Source organism: Dermochelys coriacea, chromosome 8, assembly GCF_009764565.3.
Source record: "Dermochelys coriacea isolate rDerCor1 chromosome 8, rDerCor1.pri.v4, whole genome shotgun sequence".
NCBI lineage: Eukaryota > Metazoa > Chordata > Testudines > Dermochelyidae > Dermochelys > Dermochelys coriacea.
The window spans coordinates 80331617-80355900 of record NC_050075.1 but is presented as its reverse complement, the minus strand read 5'-3'; the positions used below and the strand labels follow the sequence as shown (position 1 = coordinate 80355900).

The 24284-nt window shown below is 39.2% G+C and overlaps 1 protein-coding gene across 8 annotated transcripts in view; it reads right to left on the bottom strand.

The window, feature by feature from the left end:
- Nucleotides 1-24284, bottom strand: part of TTLL7 (tubulin tyrosine ligase like 7) — a 104840-nt gene that overhangs the window by 37330 nt on the left and 43226 nt on the right. For all 8 annotated transcript variants that reach the window (XR_005294620.2, XR_006273731.1, XM_038414802.2 and 5 more), the window contains 5 exons: nucleotides 19825-19983; nucleotides 18454-18670; nucleotides 14647-14811; nucleotides 13765-13923; nucleotides 1022-1116 (listed from right to left, as the gene is read on the bottom strand). Coding sequence is in view for 6 of the 8 variants with exons in the window: in XM_038414802.2 (XP_038270730.2) it covers nucleotides 1022-1116; nucleotides 13765-13923; nucleotides 14647-14811; nucleotides 18454-18670; nucleotides 19825-19983 (795 nt within the window). In the remaining 2 variants the exon portion in view is untranslated. The remainder of the gene's footprint in view (nucleotides 1-1021; nucleotides 1117-13764; nucleotides 13924-14646; nucleotides 14812-18453; nucleotides 18671-19824; nucleotides 19984-24284) is intronic.

Below are 24284 nucleotides of genomic sequence, written 5' to 3'. Positions count from 1 at the left end.
TCAGTTAATTTGGAAAGCAACATCTTTTAATCAGGATTAGGAGAAGACTGTATTGCATTGTTATAAACATAGCTGAATTCTTAGGTTTTTTATAATGAAATCTTTTGTTCATATTTATCTGGCACAGTCACAGGATACTGTCCCAACATGCAATCAGGCCTGCACAGGTGTAGAATCCCCCAGTAATTTTAATGGGACTCCATGTAGGCAGACCTCTATAGCTGTGCAGAATCCCACTAAAATCAATGGGGTACTGCACAGGCATAGGGGTCTGTCCTCCCAGATCCAATTCCAGGACAAGGGTCTAATGTATTAACCACTGTGTACAGGTTGTCATTTCAAAGCACATTTGAGCTGAGAGGTGCTTTCACTGTAAAAGAAAACCTCTGTTTTTTCCTGTCAAACACTTTATGCTATAAATCTTATAGATAAATAGATAAGATAAAAAATAAATACTGCTTAAGAGTGAATTCTTGTAGTATCAGTTTTTATGGTTATGATAACTCTATGCTTTTAAGTGTACTGTACTGACTTTGTGCTACCACCCAATGTGCAACATTGACCTTTACTTAATTATTTTCTATTAGGTTTACAACTGAAAACTGCACCATTTCCTTCACTTTACCCCCACCTCTGTGTTCTCGTGTTAGTAGAAATGGATTGCAATTGTGGAGGCTGCTGCCATCAGAACAAACTACCAAAGTGACAGTGAACCCATGCCAGCACTTACCATCCACACTCTGAGACCTGAGTGAAAAATTATTAAGAAAAGAATCAGGAATGGTAATCAATACTTTTTTTTGTAATGCACACTAATGAGGAGTAAAGTTAACGTTGAGTCACGTACACATAGTAAAACTGGTAAATAAGAAAACTTTGCCATTCACACAATTTAAGACTGGTAACAAATTTTCCATACTGCACATATCCCATGATTTTCCCACTTCAATAGAAAAAAAAGGGCAGTAAATGTCACACTCCTATAAAAAAAGTTAGGGTGAGGATTAAAATGCAAGTTTACCTTATATTGAGAAGCTTTAGTGCATTTAGTAGAACACCTTTTTTTACATCATAGTCTATTTTTTGGTCAGTTCCAAAGCTTGGGGCTCGATTAATCTGAAAAATTGAAACAGAAAATATTTCAGTATATGAAACGTACACACATTTGTCATAAAGACTTTTTTAAAAATCTACTGACATAAAAATAAGTCGATTAATAAAATAAATGTTAGGAAGCTAATGTCATGAAAACTGAAAGAGCGAACATTCAAAATGAAAGTTATCATTATACAGGAGAGATATCATTCAATCAGAATTAAAAGAAAAACCATGAAAATTCATTAAAAACATGGTGGGAGAAGTTTGGCTACTTTCTTCTTGGGAGGTCTCCCATCCAAGGATTTATCAGGCTGAATCTTTCTTAGATAATCTGATAGACTCGTTCCTCTGGCAGCATGCAGGCCAAAGAGTTTTTGTTGTTCAGCTCCCTGATAGTACAAACACTTACACACATGCTTAAAGTTAATGTGGGTAGTCCATGCTTAAAATCAATCATGTAGATAAATGCTGAAAGAAGTGGAGCATTTAATCTCTGGTCCTCTGGGGGCAAGAACTCAAACCCAACTCTCATACATTATATCACAGAAAAAACTGTCACTCGACAGGACAGATGCATTTTAAATAAGATTTTATGTATGTAAAATATTTAAAGTAAAACTACATTGATTAGATGTGTTTGGATAAGTTAAAGGTAAACACCAGATAGTTTTATTAATTTTTCCAATAAGTTATCTATGTACTGCATGCCTAAATACCAGTGAAATTGTAGTTAGATATCATGTCATTTTTTGGACTTTTGAAATGCTATTTTGGCCCAAATTTTTAAGTCACAATTGCATGCACCCATAGCACATAGAAATAGCCAGAGCCCAAGAGCCCACACACACACACGGGATTGCACATGTGCAAATAGGGAACATGGCATGCAGAAGTTCATGCTGATTTTTGAAATTGTGGCCTTCAAAATATCCCTGTATTGTTAACATTTTAGATCACAGCTGCAGCATTTACAGTAGCATTCCTGCAGTGAACGTGAGAAGTAATTACAGCACATTTTACTATTTAATATCTTATATCCTGTCATTTTACTAGAATAATGTAATACAAGCGAATAATATAGTTACACATGGATATATTTAATATGTTACTTTTTATAATAATGTCTGTTAATATATATTATCTGTGCTATGCATCAAAGATAGTTTTTGGTGTAACTGAATTTTCCTTTCTAACTCTTGATTTAAATGACCTTTTATTTCTTACAAAGTGGTGATATGGAAGAAAAAGGTTTGCAGCAAACCTGAACAAACATAACCATGTTAGTTGTGTTTTATGAAGAAGGTGGTTTTGTTATTATAAAACACACAGTGTAAAAAATGCTACAGTAAGATTTCTGTGGCTATGTTTTCACAGCATTTTGGACTGAGACTCCCAGCCCAGGACAAGAGATGTGGGCTAGTGGGGTTCGCACTAGCACTCGAAAAATATCTGTATACACAGCGCTTATGGAGGGGATAGAAAATTGCTTCTTTGACTTTTTCTAACCACTGGATAGATATTCAGAAGCAGTCAACAACCAAGAAGACTCCAAAATTAAGAGACACAAGGTCAACAGTCGAGAGACCAATTACTTGAGAAGTGCCCTAGTCAGTTTGAAATGCACTAACTTAAAGTACAGTATCTTAATGCTACTATGAAATGTTATATGGCGGCGAAACATGGGCGCTGATGAAGACAGAGGAGCAACAACTGCTTGTCACAGAGAGGGCGACTGAAAGAAGAATTTTGGGTATTTTCATCTACCACTGAGTCCCCAACGAAGTGATCAGACGGCAGACTGGAGTATAGGATGTCGTTGTTGAAAGCAGGTACAGTAAAATGTAATGGGCCGGGCATCTAGGCTCACTGACAATCAATGGATTGCCGTTGTCGCAAGTGGTACCCACGACAACTGAAATGACCACTCGGCCGACCTCCAAAGAGATGGGAAGTTTTTATTGTGAAAAGGCATGGCCACACATGGAGAAGGAAGGCCAGGATAAGAGAAGAATGGAAGACATTTTGTGATCGATGAAATCTATACGAGGGCTGAAGGACCGATCACTCAAGGTGATCAAGGTGATTATTAAATTCATTTTAACAAAAAGGAAACTTGTGAGACCTTTTTACTGTAGTAAGGTTTTTTTTAATTATAGATACACATACGATGGCTGAGACACAAATGACAGCTAACAAAAAGCAACCATATGCAGCATTCAAATAATATTTTAGAAAGAAGCAGTAAAAATGATCTGCAAAACCTTTTATTTAAAGATTCACACTAAGTGACAGAAGATTAGTACAGACTTCACAATTATAAAACAGCTACATTAAAAAAATTAAAGATTGGAAAATCATTTCCTCCTTCATTTATGCACCAAGTCTTGAAATCAGGTGGAGGGTTCCGGGTTTCCAATACAAAGCTGATGCCATCTTAGATGCCTGCTGGACTGCCTGCTTTAGGGGTTTGAGATGTCAAGGAAACACTGAATTCTAATCCCCTGATTTAGTAGGAAAACGAAGAAGGAAATGATTAGTTTTTTTGTATTATTCATTTTATCAGTTTATAGTTGAATACCTGATCTGTTACTGGTCTAGGATATTGCACCTCTTTCTTTTCATAAGTTTTGTTACTTTATGTATTTGAGGGCTAGTCTACACTAACAACGTTAAAGCGCTGCCACAGCAGTGCTTTAACGTGACTTGTATGGTCTCTCCCAGTGCTCTAAAAATACACCCAGGAGGGGTGTAGCTACCTGTGCTGGGAGCATGGCTCCCAGCACTGGTGCACTGTCTACACTGGCGCTTTACAGCACTGAAACTTGCTGCACTCGGGGGGGGTGTTTTTCACACCCCGGAGCAAGAAAGTTGCAGTGTTGCAAAGTGCCAGTGTAGTCAACCCCTAAGATGCAAGAAGCCTCCTATAGTGATTGGTAAACAGACAGTTCAGATCTGCGGCTGATTGCTGCCACCAAACTTCAAAGGCAGGATGCCACGTTCTTCCTCCAGCCTGGCCACTACACTCAGCACCATTTTGCTGATGGCTGGGCTTCTTTTCAAGTTTTACTCCAGAAACTAATTTGGAAGCCGCTCTCAATTTAGCTTCTGCACGTGAATGTAACATTTCAGAGGGGTAAAGGGGTGGAAACAGAGTCTAAGGCTTGTTTTACACTAGTAACTTATGTCAATACAAGTACGTCGATTAGCCACACCCCGAGCAATGTAGTTATACCAAACTAACCCCCAGTGTAAACAGTATTGTAGAAGGAAGGACTTCTCCCATTGCCATAGCTACTGCCTCTCAGGGTGGTGGAGCACCTACACTAATGGGATAAGCTCTCCCATTGGCATAGATAGTGTCTTTACTAAGCACTACAGCTGTACTGTAAGTATAGGCAAGCCCTGAGGAAGAAAACCTCCCTGATTAAGTAGTACTTAAGCCTCTACCAATGAATTAACAGGCCTTTAGAACCCATGACAATATCTTTTCCAGGCTCCATCCAATGGCTGGCAAGAATGAACTAATACCAAGGCAGAGATTGCCAGGGAACCTAACCAGGCAGGGAAGTGGCTGAGCTCAGTTGGAATGAATTCTTCGGCAAGAGGGAGCAGAGAAAGAGTTTGATAGACTCTGCATTTGGATGGATCAATGAGCCATTTGGCCACAAAAGCCCTTTTGGTCTACTTTGAACAAACCCTCTAACTTAAACTTTTATACTGTTTTTCCTTCACCTTTCTTCCACCTGCCTAATCTGCGCTGTTATCTCCTTCTATTAGCACTTTTCTTGGTGGGTCATTTATACAATAAATATATTAGTGCTAATTTATAAATGGATTCATCCTACGAAGATATTAGCCATGTCATGCTCCAGATTTCCTGGGGCAGACCTTCACCAAAACAGATTTGAACAATCAACATCCAAGCTAGTTTATAATCAGTTAGCACATGGGATAACACACAGAAGAGGAAATCTACCGGGTAAATAACAGATGTGTACACACACATTATTGCTTACAACTGTCCAGTATGTTGAGACATTGTGTAGATCAGGGGTCTCAAACACGTGGCCCGTGGGCCACATGCAGCCTGCAGAGTTATTTCTTGCAGCCCGCCATAGGCGCTGATTCCACTGGCAGCCAAGCTCTCCTTCCCCCCAGCCCCTATCCTTCTCCCCCACAGCACACCGTGTCCCTGGTCCTCCGCCTACTTCCCAGCACTTCCCACCACTGAACAGCTGTTTGGCAGCGCTTAGGACTTTCCAGGAGGGAGGGGAGACCAGCGGGGACATGGCGTGCTCAGGGGAGGAGGTGGAGAAGAGGCGGAGCCAGGGCGGGGATTTGGGGAAGAGGTTGGAAGGGGTGGGGCCTCATGGATTAGACGAGCAGTCTGAAGTATGAAGTTCAGCATGCATGATTCTTTGTTGTGAGTAGTTGGGAAGAATGTTTGTTAAAAGTGGCAATGTATTTTGTATGAACAGTTACTTTAAAAAATTCCTGCCATTACAGCTATGTTGATAGACTGTTAGTGTAGATCATCATCGGTGTTACTGACCACATAAGGAATAGTTACAGGAGTTTATATTTATTAAAACCCCTCTTTGCATTACTGTTCTTAAAAAGTTAATATAGTATACTATTAAAAGTCAATGTATTACTCTTCATTTTTGACTATACTTTAGTATCGTTGTATGAAAAGGTTTCAGTGATGCGGCCCTCGGGCCAACGTACTAGTGCTCATGTGGTGATTTGAGTTTGAGATCCCTGGTGTAGATTATATTTTTATAATCTCACAATTCTTTCCCCTGAAGAACTTGTTTAATATTCATGATTTTTAGTTGCTCTAAATTTTAAACAGTTTCTGAATTTATTTCAGAATTGTCAGTGTGAGTTTGTAAATCCTCCAGCTGAAGTCCTCAAACTTTGTTTCTACAATTAAAAGTTGCACAAATGTTGCGCATACATTTGCGCAAGTCAGGGATACTCCGTTAGATTGCAGTTTTATTGCCATGCTTTTTATGTCATTTTATACTTGGTGTTAAATTTGAAAGAATGGCACATTTGCCAAATCTGTAATTCTTAGTATAAATAGCTAAAACTTGTATAGCTATTTATGCTATCTAAAGATCTCATCTATATTTTCATTTGCAAGGGGATCTGATTTTATAAGATGAAAGGAATAGTTTTAACTTCTGACTAATGCATAAAACACTAATTGTCTAGAAGTCAGTAAGTCAAATGAAATCATATCACCCACAAAACCAAAATACTGGAGTTACGATTTAACAACTGTGATGATATGTGATTAAAATATGACCATGTAGATCATTGTTGCTACCACTGTTATATAATTGCAACAAATCTTGTACAAAGTATGTCAAATAACTTGTCTATGGAAAGGTTATGCTTTGCCAAATATGATTATGCTATTTGTATGAATGTATCATTTTTGTATCTGAAGTTATAATTATTAACTATGTACCTGTATTTCAAATGTTTGCTCCTGTGGCAACACCCACAAGGTAATTAGCCTGCACATCTTGAAGCGACTATTCAAGTGAAATGGCTCATCAAGGAAAACTTAACTCACAATGGACCATGGAAGACGTCCATCCACAACTGATGGACTTTCATCTGAACGTTCTGTCTAGAACATGGGTAATGGCCTCTGCTATGACTAAGCAAAGCATGTATGGACATGTGACTTGCCTACGTGACTCCAAACCCCATCTTGCTACCTGTAATTTTACACAAACTAGAATAATGGGCTTCCCCTTCACTTGGCAGAAGATACAAAAGGCCCTGGAAGCATCTGCATTTTGCCTCTTTCTTGATCAAACCTCTGGACTATGAATGTGTACTAATGGAGGGGTCTCAAACTCAATTTACCTTAGGGCAAGTGCCAGTCCTCAAATCCTCCCAGCGGGCCAATAATGTCACTGAAGATGGTGTTCAGAAAAGAAAAAAAAAGGTTTATAGTGTAGTTTTTATTTTGAATTTCTTAGAAATAATAAAACTGTCATACAACTTTAAAACTCTCTGGCAGGCAAAGAATTGTATAGTGTTTTCCAGACACCTGGCAATGCTTCAGTTGTGTCAGTTTGTTGATGTCTGGCCTCAGTGACTGAGCAGTTGAAACCTTCAGGATAGCGGCAAGGTGGCCATCAGATTGTTGTGTTCGGTATTTTGACTTGTTTATATTCATTGTAGAAAAAAGATAGGTTTCAGAGTAGCAGCCGTGTTAGTCTGTATTTGCAAAAAGAAAAGGAGTACTTGGGGCACCTCAGAGACTAACAAATTTATTTGAGCATAAGCTTTCATGAGTTACTGCTACAGCTCATGCATTCGATGAAGTAAGCTGTAGCTCACGAAAGCTTATGCTCAAATAAATTTGTTAGTCTCTAAGGTGCCATAAGTACTCCTTTTCTTATTGTAGAAAAAAAGTGACACTACCTCCATGGATGACTCTGCCTGGCAACTAGTGATGTTGCCTCCATGGCTGAATCTGCGGGGCAACTAGTGATGCTATCTCCATCCCTCTCCCCCAGCCAATGGAGCTGCGGGGGCGGCAGACATGTAGCAGACATTGCTGGCAGTGTTTGCCTGTGTCTCTCCTCTGCAGGCCACAGTGGGCAAGTTCTTGGGCTGCTGATGGCCTGCGGGCTGGGATTTTGAGACCTCTGTACTAATGGGAGCATTCTAACCAAGAGACTGAGGACCTTCCAATGATTTGGAAGCAACCAGAGAGACTTAACAAGACAGCAGTTTATTCAGTTACTACTATAAGCCTGATCCAAGAAATTTGCAATTGTTGTATGTATTTAATTCCTTTAACCAATTTTAACTCTCTCCTTTTTCTTTCTTTCTGTATAAATAAACCTTTAGATACTAAAGGACTGGCAACAGTGTGATTATTGACCTGGGTATGTGGCTGGTCCTTTGGGATCAGAAGAACCTTTTAGTTATTTAAAACTAATTTAATCAAACAATTATTAAGTCTAATGTCTGGTTATTGAATCCAAGACCGGAATACCCAAGGAGGCTGCAGTTCTGACTTCCCATTAGCCAGTGTGGGGAGACAGAAGTTAACTTTTGTTGCTGGTTTGGTATATCTCATGGAAGAATAGCCACTAGTTTGGTGCAGCGTGTCTGCCCTTTTTCCCCAGCAGCTTGTCCTGAATTTGGTATTCTCACTTATGACCCACGGAGGCTTGGTGGCAGCATCCTTGTCAAAAAGATTCAACAGCAGACTCCTGTTCTCCTCTTCCTGGAGCCCATTACTGTGGAGCTGGCAGAGGGTCAAAACACGCAGCTCTCACAATGCTGAAGTCAATGATGTCTCTGAGGGGAAAACCCCATAGGCTGTATATATCTACATACCATTTTGGAGTGAGCGGGAGCAGGCCTCCCAGCCCAGGTTGCCAGACTTGAGGTAGCAGGCCTGAGTTAGAGTTTGAAAAGTGTGTAGACAGCACTTCGAAGTTGAGGCTCAGGCTCTGCAGCATAGGGAAGTGGGTGGGCTTCAGAGCCTGAACTCCAGTTCAAGTCTCAACTTCAATGCCCTGTCTTATGCAGCTACTTGTAGAGTGCTTGTGCGAGCCCTGCTATCCCAGGTCTGTCAATCCAGGGTGGGAGGGGCTCTCCTGCATCCTCCAAAATGCTTTGTAGACTCACCCATCAAACTTAGAGCTTAAAACGTGGGTAAAGTGCTTTGCAAATCTATAGAATTAATTGAATAGCGAAGGATATCCTTTTTATAGCAGGGATTTCATTCTCCATTAAGCTGGTATAAATATTTTAGACAGGACTTCATTCTGTATTAATGTTTGCTGAACTTTCCCCAAATAATGTTTGGGGAAATATAAATATACTGTTGTACTGTACTGGAAGCTGTTAGTAGCCACTGATCTACAGACAATCACAGACCTCCTTAAAGCAGATGGGCATGCTAACCACTCTTCTTTCACGCTAAAGAGAGGGAGCAATTAAGCCATTTTCTTGTGTGACATAGCTGGAGAGAATAGCAGCTACCACCCAAGATGACTGGTCATGTTGCAAAGCCTGAGCAGGGAAAGACACCATGTAGTTTGTGACTTTGTGGTGTTTCCCTGGGATTGGTTTAAATGCGGGGTTGGGGGGTGGGGAAGAAGAGACAGAGAGAGTGTGAGTGAAAGCAAAGGTTTTGACATGGTCTCCCACAGTATTCTTGCCAGCAAGTTAAAGACGTATGGGCTGGATGAATGGACTGTAAGGTGGATAGAAAGCTGGCTAGACTGTCGGTCTCAATGGGTAGTGATCAATGGCTCCATGTCTAGTTGGCAGCTGGTATCAAGCGGAGCGTCCCAAGGGTCGGTACTGGGGCCGGTTTTGTTCAATATCTTCATTAATGATCTGGAGGATGGCATGGGTTGCACCCTCAGCAAGATTGCAGATTACACTAAACTGGGAAGAGAGGTACATATGCTGGAGGGTAGGGATAGAATACAGAGGGAGCTAGACAATTTAGAGGATTGGGCCAAAAGAAATCTGATGGGGTTCAACAAGGACAAGTGCAGAGTCCTGCACTTAGGATGGAAGAATCCCATGCACTGCTACAGACTAGGGACCGAATGGCTCGGCAGCAGTTCTGCAGAAAAGGACCTAGGGGTTACAGTGGATGAGAAGCTGGATATGCATCAATAGTGTGCCCTTGTTGCCAAGAAGGCCAATGGCATTTTGGGATGTATAAGTAGGAGCGTTGCCAGCAGATCGAGGGACATGATCATTCCCCTCTATTAGACATTGGTGAGGCCTCATCTGGGGTACTGTGTCCAGTTTGGGGCCCCACACTACAAGAAAGATGTGATAAAAATTAGAAAGCGTCCAGTGGAGGGCAACAAAAATGATTAGGGGGCTGGAGCACATGACTTATGAGGAGAGGCTGAGGGAACTGGGATTGTTTAGTCTGCAGAAGAGAAGAATGAGGGGGGATTTGATAGCTGCTTTCAACTACCTGAAGGAGAGTTCCAAAGAGGATGGATCTAGACTGTTCTCAGTGGTAGCAGATGACAGAAAGAGGAGTAATGGTCTCAAGTTGCAGTGTGGGAGGTTTAGGTTGGATGTTAGGAAAAACTTTCACTAGGACGGTGGTGAAGCACTGGAATGCGTCACAAGAAAGGTGGTGGAATCTCCTTCCTTTGAAGTTTTTAAGATCAGGCTTGACAAAGCCCTGGCTGCGATGATTTAGTTGGGGATTGGTCCTGCTTTGAGCAGGGGGTTGGACTAGATGACCTCCTGAGGTCCCTTCCAACCCTGATATTCTCAGATTCCGTGAGTGTTTTAAAAAAAGGAGGAAGCTAGCAAAACCAAAGAGAAATAGTTGAGAAGTGTCCCTCAGAGGGAGCAAATAGGACAAATGGCATGATTTTGGTACCAAAGATAACTTGAACAATAACAGGTTTCAGAGTAGCAGCCGTGTTAGTCTGTATTCGCAAAAAAAGAAAAGGAGTACTTGTGGCACCTTAGAGACTAACAAATTTATTTGAGCATAAGCTTTCGTGAGCTACAGCTCACTTCATCGAATGCATAGCTCAAGAAAGCTTATGCTCAAATAAATTTGTTAGTCTCTAAGGTGCCACAAGTACCCCCCCCTTTTTTTTTTAAACTTGAATAATGTCATATTCTCTTCCTATTAGACACAATCAGGCCAGGCTCCAAATATTGGTGGTGAACTGCTCAGGCCAAAGGGGCAATAATAATTCTAACTTTAAAAAAAAAAAAAAAAAACCACACAACACACACCAAACATTCATCATATAATTTAAATGCTGACATTTCTCAGGCTGTTTCCGGAGGATTAAACTGAGTAATGAATTAGTGGCCTGCTGCATTCACCCAACTCGTCATTAATGCTCATGGTTTGTGCCTCTATTGCCATTGCTTCATTAACTATTATGGAGGTGCTGAGCACAACATCACAGGTAAGTTTGCATTGAAAAGGACAAAAAGAAAAGGAGTACTTGTGGCACCTTAGAGACTAACAAGTTTATTAAAGCATAAGCTTTCGTGAGCTACAGCTCACTTCCAGAGTAGCAGCCGTGTAAGTCTGTATTCGCAAAAAGAAAAGGAGTACTTGTGGCAACTTAGAGACTAACAAATTTATTAGAGCATAAGCTTTCATGATCATGTGGACTTTCTTCCATGAATTTTAAAAGTGGAACAAAATACTTTTCTCAAACTCACAACTCTTACTAAAGGATTCCTGATGAGATTGAAAAAAAAAACAACCATTTAATAGATCAGTGAATATTTTAAGTTAGAAGCATTTAAAAATTGCCCATTTTTCAGATTTCATATGGTTTTACAATAATTTTCTGGGGTGGGGGGAAAAGGGTTAAAGTCCCTCTAGCTAAACATTGACAAGTTTACAAACCTCAAAATGCCCATATTTAGAGAGTTATTGATAACAGGCTGGTGATAAAATATATTTTATGCTCTTTGGTAATCATGCCTCAATATTCAGCATAACTGTTCTTCTTCTGATCACGAGAAGCCCTTTATGGACGGAAAATACATTTACTCCCATGAGCTAGTGGAGCATGCATTTTATAGAACCAGAACAAGATGCTGCAGCAGGGCCCTATGCTATCAGGCTCCTGGCTAGAGCCCTGTCATTTTCGCATTTAAAAATGTGAGGTTTTTACCTTGATAGCAATGAGTTACAGCTGTAAAAAAGGTTCAGATTTGACAATACCTTAAGGGGTTTTTTTTTGTGGGTGTCCCCATGTTCAATGTCTCAACTCTACATTTATGCTCCAAAAAAAATGCTATGTAAATTCCAGCATAACTAATGCCCAAATAGTGAATCAAGTAGTTGGTAACAATGCATGTGCAAGGGATTCTTGCTTTGGTGTTTTCTTGTGGGTTACCAAAGGCATCTAAAGTTCTGTTCCATATGACTCCTTTTTTCCATCTGCAGAACTGGAAGTGCTAGTCGCCTAAAGCTGCATTATGTACTTCAAAGAAGTTTGTCAAACAAAAGTTGCAAAGAGTGATAGAAAAGCTGTGTAGAGTTAAAGTAACTTTTAAAGTCAAACAAAATGTTAAGTGAACTGGCGTTGGTCTGGAAAATGCATCACTTCTGTCTCAAATAGTTTGTTAAAAACTGATACAGAATAAAAGATTACAAGTCAAAAATTAAAAAAAATTCCTGCTGCATCTGGTGGGTAGGGTGGGCATTTTCTTTTCTGAACTGAAAAGCTAAAGCCATATCTTGGGGAAAAGGTTCATTCAGTAAAGGGCTTGATTCTGCAAGGCGCCAAGCATTATGGCATGATCTAGCAAAACACTTAAACAAGGGCTTAGTTTTAAGTACTTGAATAGTTCTACTGAAATCAATGGGATTACTCACATGCTTGAAGTTAGCATATGCTTATGCACTTTGCTGGATCACATCAGAGTGCTCAGCACCTGGTAGGATCAAGTCCAAAAGCTGTAAATGCCATCTCCAAAATAATGGATTCATGGCGTTATATTGTATGTTAAATTTGACAAGCTTGTTCTCTATCTTAACTGAGAAAAGATGACAATATTTTGTCAAAATAAAAAGCTAGTTTCTAAACTAGAAATAGAAAATAAATCTTTCCAAAGCAATTTATAGGTCTCCTCCTCCACAGACTAACTCTAATGTTTAAAATGCTTGAGACACGTCAATTGTTTTTTGCGGAGAAGGTGCAAAAGCCTTGAGGATGTTCTTCACATCACTCTATGGAAGGCAGTGTCTTCACCTCCGCCTGTACTCATTCACAGCCACCATCCTTCCAGCTAGGGAGGACTGCACAGGACGCCATTCAGACTTATCAAAAATATTTGTACTTAACTGGCCAGAATGTAATTAATTAATGGAGGGCTGATTCTGCACCTTTACTAACATTGAACAATTGCCCTGAAGCCAATGGGACTCCTCAAAGAGGAAAACAGTACTCCATTTGAGTGAGGGTGGTTCTCAGACTGGCATGTGTACAGGAAGCCAGGGTTACACCTTTCTTTTCAAAAAAAGTTGAATGTGAACTTTAAAGTGGTCAGGACCTCAGTTTTACATCTCTTGTGAAATACAACATCTGCAGCAAAACAATATCCTTCTCTTACCCCAAACTTCCCAACCCCAGGATCATTCAAGGGCACCGATTCAGTAATAGCTCAGGCTACATGCCATAGTAAAAGGCAAGCTGCATCCATGCAGCAGTGTGTAGCTACATGTGTCAGTGAAAGGCTCTGGCAGCAGGAAATAAGTGGAGAAAGGCTGAGCCTGAGCATTCTTTTCCTGCTGCTCCCCTCTCCACTGTCAGAGTCTTTTCCTGTGACAGGGAAAGTCTCCAACAGCAGGAGACAGTGGGACACTATACTGCTAAAAATAGCAGAGTAGATGGGGAGGCACAGTTTGGGCAAGTAGAGAGTTGTTTAGGGTTTGTACTCATATCTTACCTTGTGCTAGGGGGGCTACCCATGTATATTTGCTGCTGAAAGAGTACACATACTCTCAGAAGGAGGAGTACCAGCTATTTAATCACCAGTATCCCTCCCTACAACTCTTGGATTTTCCTTTGGCGTTTTCCCAGGAAGGTATGGGCTAGGCATGACTGTACTTAGTTTTATATAAAGCACTTTTGTTAGATTGTAAAGTGTGCTTACCTCCAGGAGCCAGGGTTTTAGCTTTCTGTCCAGCAGAATATCAAATCCCAGTACTTCGAAACAGACACTGTCACTTCCGGGAGCTTGGCCTGGTCTGCACATACGATAAGCATGAAGGACATGTGGCTCTGCTACTATGAGAGTCTTCACCACTAGCTCCTGTGGGGATTTTTCACAAAGTTGCATTAGAACCGCAGGGAATGATATCAGCATATTTTGAGATAAATCATAACCAAGTTTTTCATATTCAAGTCTTCTAACACATTCATGACAAGAGGAATTATCTAAATCTGTCATATGTGGTTCCAAAAAGATTGAACAAATGATTGCTATATTTTTAAAAGAGTCTGAGGGAATTATATAAACAAATCCATTTTCAGGGATTTATGCATAAATTTAGCCCTTTGTTTAAGCAGCTATTGAAAATAGCATTACATCTAATTTTGTCCTGCCTTATATCTTGGGCAACTCTAGTCTTATTAAAGGTTACATGACATACAGGTCAGGGCAGAGTTTTCTCCAGATTTATTAATATCTCCCCTGCTATTCTTATTGCAAATAATTCACTCTGTCCTACATTGTCTAGCAAAATGACTTCAATGCTAACCTTGCAGAAAAATGCCTCTCCATGAGGAAAGCTAATTCAGTCTGAAAGCTGTTCTACTTATAAACCTTAAAAAAAAAATTAAAACAACAGTTTGCCCTTAGCACCAATTTACAGTATGTCCTGTGTGGTATGCATTATTGAGAGCTCGGATTAATAATGCTGCAATACACATGGTGGTTTCCAAGCAAAGTCTAGAGATGACAGGTGACATTAATTTTCTAAATTGATATGCTGTATATACATAAATCATTAATTGCACATAAGTTTTATCTTACTGAAATATCACTCCAGAATTTGGAAACATCAAGGTGATTTGTTTGTAGAAACTCAGTAAACCATTTTATGGAGCGTTTACTGCCTTTATCTTCTGTTTCATCCCGTTCAAAATGCTCATTATGTTTATTCACAGAGTAGTTGGTTAGATGCATATACAACTGGCTCTGCAAGCAGGGAAAGGTAACAGATATCTCAAATATGGATCCAGAATATGTGGTTCAAAATAATTTAAAAAGAAAATGAAAGAAATTGAAATAAAAGCCTTTTAATGTTATATAAACCTTGACATGCTGTAATATTTATTTTATTTCTATTAAATATATGAATTCATACTTTGAGTTTCATATGACATTTATTGAAATAAACCCACAGTACATCTATCATTACATGAAGCTCAAGTATAATTAGCTCTTGGGAAGACATTATATACTGAATGTTACAGCCCTGATAAAGCAAAGAACTTAAGTATATCCTTAAGTTTAAGCCAGTTGAAGTCAATGGGACTACTTGGTATATGCTTACGTACTTTGCTGGGGCCTATGTGTGTTGCCAATCTTTATATGTCCATACATAAACAATAACTAGAGAAAAGTATCTACAGAGCAGTTAACATACAGAATGGTTACATCCCCACTATCAGAGGTGTCCGTAGACCAGGAAAATGCTATTAAGTACTTGGCCACCTGTCTCATTCTGAGACAATCCCCCTTTCAGTTTTCACTGTACTCTGTTTATGAGAAATGTTATCATGATGAAGATCCGGTTTATCTCCTTAAAAATATCTACTACTTGCGAGCTCTATTCCCTCACACTTGCAGTTGTCAGTAAGGCTCAGGATTGGCTGCTGGCAACCAGACATTAGAGGCATGGAAGTTCCAAGGCAGAACATCAATGACATGTAGCCCAATAATGTTTGTTTTTATTTTAAATGGAAAAATGCAAACAGGAGTTGATTTGTGTTTTCCATTGTGTTTTGCTATTGAAAATGGAATTGAACTGATCAGACAGAGCTTGGAGGGGACACAGAAGATTAACAAGAAGTTAAAATATTGAATGAAAGCAAAACCTGCTTTCAGAAGAAGGACACAAATTCAAGGTTTCAGAGTAGCAGCCGTGTTAGTCTGTATTCGCAAAAAGAAAAGGAGTACTTGTGGCACCTTAGAGACTAACAAATTTATTTGAGCATAAGCTTTCGTGAGCTACAGCTCACTTCATCTCAAAGTAACATTTTTGATGGTTTACAGAACTTGTTTCCTGAGGAACCATTTTAACGAGCCTAAATTTAACAATATATTGCTTTTCCTTTAAAGGCCATTTTATGAGTTACTGATTTATGTGCCTGTTCTTCCAATGTAAGCATTAATCAGCCTTACTGCTGCACTACCACACAATCTGTCTTACCTTATTGATTAATCGAGGGCCAGTAAATGTTGCTACAATCTTTCTGCCAAAATTCCATACTGATTTGATGGAAAGGAGACAACTCAAGCTCTCTCCTGTCATATTGTTTATTTCACTGCAGTTAGTTTTATTTGAAAAACTGAATAGCCTAATTTCACGATAGTGGCCAATTTTCTGGGTTAACACTATACAAAATGGCTTTCTGCTATGTTTTCTAATTTCTGTTGTGAGAATCAGATCAAAGCCCATAGTCTTGACTAGCTATAGATGTCATCTTTCCATAAAATGCCAACTATCTTAACTTAAATTGTTTTGTAGATTATGAAGAAATAAAAGCCTTTTCAGAACATTAGTTAAATTGTTTAACAATCTTCACTCTGAACATTTCTGGATTTTTAGATTATTAGAGATGAGCCAGGTCACTCAAAAGCGCTTCAAGTAATTGATGAATTATGACATCAGCAGATTTCAGAAAAGAGCAAAGAGCTGTTTTATAAGGTCCAAACTAAAGGGAAAAAAGTCCTTGCATGATAACAATGCTAGAAAAGAGAATGCTGAAGTAGGCAGTACCAAAAGAACTCTGTTCTCCACCTCACTTGCCCAGTCACAGAGCATATTTCAGTGATATTGGTGGCATATTAATGCAAACAATATTCCAGGCAACTAGTTCTGAATATAAATTTTGAGGCAAGCAATGAGGACAGCTTGATTTACTGATGAATATTAACAGAAGCAATGCACAAAGTAACTTTATAGAACATCTTATATGAAATCATATAGCCACTGCCTTAGCATTTGAAAATAGTATCAGGAGGTGAAATGTGAGATAGATCACCAACTGAAACAAAATATTATGGGCACTGCCATTGTTGTGAATAAAATACTAAGGGCACTACTCTCTTAGCAATGGTCGCTGAAGGTACAACGTCTGCAGAGGTTAGGAACAGGAATAATGTCTCCCAAGGGGCTGAGACAAGTGCAGTGTCTACATATACAGTTTGTGCTCTTCCCATTGCAATCCTAGGCCAGAGAGGCACTGCCAAGATTATGATCCATCACACCAAACACTTTGTCCCTGTGAGGCAATAAGCACTGGTGGCAGCAGTTGTACATCCCGGCTTTAGCATCAGAGCACACTGGCTGGCAAATTGTAACTGTGTCCTTCACCGGAGAGAGAGAGAGAGAGGAGTAGGGGAGGAAGGACAGGGAGGAAAAAAAACGACTCTCTGAACACACTAGTCCCCCAGCAAACCCATACGGAGACAGCCATAATTTATCCCTTGAAATGTGCATGGGTCTGGATTAGGGAAGCTGGCATAACAACAGGTTCCCTATGCAACGAAGTAGTGCAGGAACTGAAATCACTTATACCTGGGATGCCTCAAAATTACTTGCTTCTCAGTAGCCACCCGTATTCTGTTCCATGTCACACTGAGAGGGCCCGAATACTGCTACTGTTCACTTGGAGACACAATACAATGAGTAGGAGAATATGTCTCTCTCATGATCTGGGGCATTCCCCCAAGTTTGCAGGTGGTCTTCTACAGTCTCATTGTAAAGCAACCAAACATACATTTCCACAACCAGGTACATGTGAAGTGGCTGTTGCAATCAGGCTCTGCTGTTCACTCCTCTCTTCCACTGTAGGAACCATTCCCCTGTAGACCATTGATCCTGATAATAGTTCCCCTAAACCCAGAGCAACCATCCCTCATTTGCAGTGATTCTAACTCCTGACTGCAATGGCAACCGTTATCAGCCCATGGACCAGCACTCATTTTCTGATCCCTCTTCTGCACAGTTTCACAGCTCCCTGGCTGACACACGGGAGGGATTGATTCTGTGCCCATTCAAATCAATAGCAAAACTCACAGACTTCGCTGATGCAGGATAAGGCAAGAGATTCCCCTTTCTCACCACCAAAGACAAAGTATTGAATAAATATAAATTCAATATAACAGTCATTGATGGGATCCACTTTAGTTCTCCCTAATCTAGGTTTGAAGGTTAATAACTGCTGCCTTTTTCTCTCTTTTTGGAAATAAGTCTTTTGGAGACAACAGAAGAAACAGAGTAGTTTGAAGATTATTATATAAGCAATGATATGTCATCATGTTCTAGCACTGCAGAGCCAATAATGAGTTAAATGTCTTGAAGACGGTTTTTTATTTTAAGTTCTCATTTACATTCTGAACTTTAAGCTGACAACAGAAAGGTCCTGCTTGGCAAATATAAAACTAATTCTGGATTTGAAAACCTAATGTAAATTATAGGTTAATGTGGACATTGTTTTCCCTTCTCCAAATGCTAATCTTGCTATGTATCTGACATTTATTCAATCATCCCCTTATAGAATATTTAGTGCTATTGTTGCAAGTGATACATTGGGACTAGCATCCACTTACCAAATTAGAGTCATTGGGAGGATGGTACTTCTCTGTGCCCATTCTCACAAGTCCATCATGATATAAAAATATTTTTAATGGATCACAGGATGTCACCAGAATGTACACTCGTAAATCAAACTTGTAACCTTCCATAAGAAATGGTTTGTCAAGGTATTCCTGGACAATCAAGTGATCCTGAGCTTGTAGTTTTTCTCCATTTCTTATCAGAGAGATTCTGTTTAAAACAAAGGTTAATATAAAACTCTGAAATTTGACACAACTCTTTGAAGTACATTTTCATAGCTGACCAGCCAAAGAACCATCTGAATTCCATTATCTATGTAGATATTTGTATATCTTATTTGCATGGTACAGAAATATGCCATTCACTTGCATGCTTTTATTGCTTCCTGTACTTGACAGTGCTACAATGGGATGAAGAAAATCAATGCACCATTTAAAAATAACTTTCTGTTCCTATTCAAGCAACAAGTTGGCATAATAGGTTTCCCTCTGCTGTTCAGAAATACTAGGCAGAGTGACCAGTCACTGGCTTTTAAGATTATTTCTTGCCATGCAGCTCTAAAGACTGGCTCCTATACTTTCTTCTGCCCCAGACCCAGGATTCAGTGCCACTTCTCTGCCAGACTGATTTCAATAGGGAGTAACATGAGTACAGGTGGCAGAATAAACCCATTTTTCCATATTCCGGTTTTCTTTTTCTCCCCCCCTCGCTCACTCTCACTCACACACACACACACACACACCCACCCACCCACCCACTCACCCCAACAGATTGGGGAACAGTAGGTCCTAAATATACAGATTTTTCATGTTTCATTTCATACGTTTCACATAACTAAGTGGGTGACCTAACTGATATAATGAACTCCAGGACATTAAAATCTATGTTTAAAATACTGAAGTTTGGAGTTAAGGTAACAAAGCTGTGAAAATTCTGAGTTGAGACTGAACCTAGTATATTTATCTCACCTGGTTGTTCCTGTAACATCCCATCCCGTAGATAAAAGAGTATATTGCCTATATGTATTTTCACAAAAGGAATCCTGATCTCAAGTCCTATTTGAGCCCCTTATCAGCAAAAGTTTTTTGTAACACAGAACAAAACTCCCCTTTTACCATTTCCATTTAGCCTTATATCTCAATTGTTATTGGTCTATAGGCCTTTGTCAAAATGTGAGCCTTCTTATACCGACACTACTATTCACATATTCAAACTTTTGCTAACACAGTTTCCAGGTAATGACAGTCGCTTGGGATAAGACACACAAAAGTTTAAATTTAATCTCAAAAGCCACCCATTTGAAAAAAAAATTAACATTTCACTTTTGTTTAGATAACATGAATAATCTATTCAAATAGACCTACCCATGCCCCATCGCACCATTAGCAGGTTTGACTATAAAAGTTTTCTGTCTTCGCTTCTTCTTCAGTTCCTTTACATAGTTCTGAAATTGCATATATTCTGCAGGGAAAATCCATGTTCGAGGAATAAAACTATAATCTTGAGGCTGAGACTTGATCATTCTGCAAAAAGGAAAACTGAGTTTAGAAATCTTTTTCAACCTTCAAGTTTAGACCTGTTACACTTCCGTCTACAGGACTAAATTGTATTTTGAATGGGGATTGAAAAGCAAGTTTATTGACATAATAGAGAAACAGGAAAACAAGTCCAAAACAGTTAACAATAGTAGTCTATGATGCATTAATATGCAAATAATCAGAACTATAAAAAGGGCTATATTGCATTTTTGCATATCCTCATGCATGGATTCATTTCTCCAAAAGATGTGGCTCAATTAATAAAAAAGTCCTTGGTGATATGCTCTCCTTCCTATATTAAAGCATACAATGTGATTAATATATATAGCAGTTCATAGATCCTTCTCCCCTTGCCAGAGACATCCTCCTAATTATCACATTTTGGCGGCAAAATTTTGGCCATATTTTATCCCCAGTTCATTGGTTTAATTTCATTTTTGTGCCAGTCTGGGAGGCTATCATGGTATGTTTATACTGAAGATACTCATAAGAATACATATCGACAATTTTGTGGTTTTGGGTGGCAAAGAGGCGAAGGAGGGAGAGTTTAGAGAGAGAGAGAGCGAGCGAGTGTGTGAAATAAAGGTCAGGAGGAACCAAAAGACCTAAATTCATGTCTCCAGGATGGAGAAAGAAGAAATGTGAGTGGTGACAGGGAAGAAAGAAGACCTAGACCACAAGAAGTTTATGGCAGCATTTCCCAAACTGGAAATTATGACACCCAAAAGAGGATACAAAATGGTGTCAGGAAGTCATATTACACTGGGGGAAAATGAAGGGAAAAGAAGAAAATACAAGAAAGGCACCACTAGAAAGTTCCACCAGTTCACACTGCAAGTTGACACATCTGAAAAGTATGAATGTGCAGAGGCCACTCAAAGAAGATTTGGGTGTTTCAAAAGTAAATTGGCAGCAGTATATGACCCAGAATGGGTTGTTGTTTTTAAATAAATATAACATTGTGCAGTTTATTCTCTAACAGATTGCAGATTTAGTTATACTCTTACTCTGCCAATGAAAACAATAAGGTCAGGATGACTTGGATGTGGACTCAAAGTATCACTTCAGTCCAACTATATGAGAACATGAGAGACTTCTAATTACCTCTTGGTAACAGAAATGACAGAATTACCAAGCACATCTGCAAGACTAGGACGGGAGCCAAAAGACTAAAAAGACTGGTACAATAGATACACTGTCACTGAATCCATTGGCTAAGTATGCAACAAACATTGCAGAAACCGCAATAGTTTTTACACGCTCAACATTTTTGCAGCCTTAATTGTAACTAACATTTAGAAATTTGAGTTGGGGAACACCATGCACAGAGTGCCATAACATCCACAATCACCAATTAAGCACTAATATTTAAGCTATGCTGCTTTACTCTATACATCTAAACATATTCCTGCCTTACTGGGTCAATACCTCACTAACCACTATTGGGTTTTGATTTATTTTAACCCACAAAAGGATTTCTTGTGCTACATTTTCCTTCACCATCAAAAGGGCACAAGGTATACATCACAAGGTGTGGAACATGACAGACTGAAGAAAAACACAGTATAGCAATCTTGGCATTTAACTAACCTAAAGATTTAAACATTCAGCTTTCTCACTGGCTGGATACAGTTTCAGGGCATTATAATGAAGGTGCTACTTTACAACTACACATTTCTCAGAGTAGGGACTGTACCTTTTTTGTGCCATTAGACTGTCAACACGAAATAAATACATCTACTTAAATACACACATTACTTAAATATCTGAGAACTTCAGGGTTGTTGTTGTTTTTTTTAAGATTTTGGTACCCACTAATGTTTAACAAAAATGTAAAATTTTCTTTGATCTTTTCCCCTTGTTATGGCCCCTATTCAGGGAAGCATGCAAACAGGAGCTTAGCTTTAAGCACATGCTCAAGTGCTTTCCTGAATCAGGCCTATTTCATAGTAGGCCTATTTTTCCTACATATCCCAGTTCTGGTACCTACTTCTGTGCCATTCTTCTTGCTCTATTCTCCCCTTCAGCTTCTCTATAGTCCTTACCAAGAGGACTGAAGAATACAGCACAGTAGAAAAACAAGCTATTGTTCTTTGAGTGCTATTCTAATTAATGCATGTGGTTATCCAGTCAGACTGTATGCATTTTTATTATTCTCAGAGTGTGCTCTCTGCCAAAGAAATCACAGGTGCTTATAACAGAACATTTAGCATGAAAAATTAGAATTAAAAGCAAAACTTTCCTATCTCCTCTTCCCATCTGTTCAATTCCTCTTGCCCCGATCCTCTTCTCAATATTATATGTTTATTCATTTTGACTGTCATAGGCACAAACATCTTCCATTGTTTGCAATGTTGTTGTAGCCATGTTGGTCCTTGTAGATTAGAGAAACCAGGGGAAAAAGAACTCTGTGTAGCTCAAAAAGCTTGTCTCTTTCACTAACAGAAGTTGATCCACCAAGGGTATGTCTACACAGCAAAGAAAAACCTGCAGTTGGCCCGTACCAGCTGACTCAGGGTCATGGGGCTTATGCTGTGGGACTAGTTCATTGCTGTGTAGACTTCCGGGCTCAAGCTGGAGCCTAAGCTCTGGGAACCTCCCACCTTGCAGGGTCCTAGAGCTGAGCTCCAGCCTGAGTCCAGATGTCTACACAGCAATGAAACAGCCCTGCAGCCCGAGCCCCATGAGCCCAACTCAGCTGCACAGGCCAGCAGCAAGTTTTTCTTTGCTGTGTAGACATACACTAAAAGATATTATCTCACCCACCTTGTCTCTCTAGGGGGCACATAAACAAATCCTTAAGTCTTTTTATAAACAAAGATCCCCCCCCTATTTTGAACTGTGACTATATGCACAAAGATATATTTTGGATCCCATTTTTCTTTGATCACACATCTACTTAAATAAATAAAATTGTTAGAGTGAACCAATTTCAAATAGATGATGCTACGCACAACAGTTTAGAACTTTAATATCTTCATCTTTTTTTCTTTAATTGTGCATTGCCAATAAATACAGAACACCTACAGAATATAATAAAAGAATATTTGTCATAAAAAGTTTGCGTTCCTATAGGGAATTTCATCTGAACATGTTAAAGCACTAGTGCATATACTATGCAAGTTTGGCCCATTAATTAGGTTTTATGAGGCCTAACTATCAGTACTTTCCTCATGGGAGGTATTATACTGATTTTACAAATGGGCAAACTGAAGCAAGAGGTTAAGTGATTTGCTCAAAGTTAGTAACTGAGCTTAGATAGAAACCTTCAGGAGACTATACATAGGAACCCTTTCAGAGAATTGCCTAGGATACACTCAACTGCATGTAACTCACAATGGTGTTTGAGAGAATAACGTGATTAAATCCCTAAACAATGCTCTATGCTCTTCTGAACCTGAATATATAATTACCGTCTTTTTTCTCTGGTGTTTATGAGCAACATATTTAGCAAAACATGCTACCAGATTAATATGTTGCTTTTACTATTTGTGGCTAAGCTCCAGGCCTTTATGTTATTGTGAGGATAAAGTTTTATTCTAAAGCTTTTCTCTTCCGCTTTATTTACTTGCTTGCTTGTTTCCTTTAGAGAAAGGATTTAGAGATAACATCATGTTCTAGACATTTGCTACTTCTATTTGCAAAATACAGTCCTCTATTTCTGCTTGCCCTGGTGCCCCATTGTCTCAACAGAATACAAGAGCCGTATGTGTATTATATTGCAAGCGTGAGTATCATTGAAAGACCTGCAAAATAGAGGGGAAAAAAAAAACCCTGTGTAACATTCCAGCACACTCTTGAAAAAAGGTAAGCAGACCTGAGAGGTAAGATCATAAGCAAAAGCAGTTGTGCATCATTCCATGCTACAAATAAGGAAACAATGGACGAGAAGACACTGTATGCAGCAGAAAAGCAAGAGGCCAGAAATAAGAATTGTGTACTATTATATACATAGTCACAAATATTAACACAGAAGAATAGTAATCACAAACCAAAGCCTGCACTCTACATACTGTAGTGTTCCCAGCCATATCTCCCAACTCCCTTTAACTTTAGATCCAAATTTGCCTCTTTCACAAAGCAGTCTTGAGGCATGGCACTTTGATTACTGTAAATTATTAAGGTTAAACGTTAACTCACAATACTGAGGTTATAGAAAATAGACTAGATTAATCCCTGCTGTAATTCCATTTATTTCAGTAAAGTTACACCAGAGATATATTTGACCCAAAAATATCTCTGCTTAAGAAATTGAGTCCACATTATTTACAGTTCCTTGTAGCACT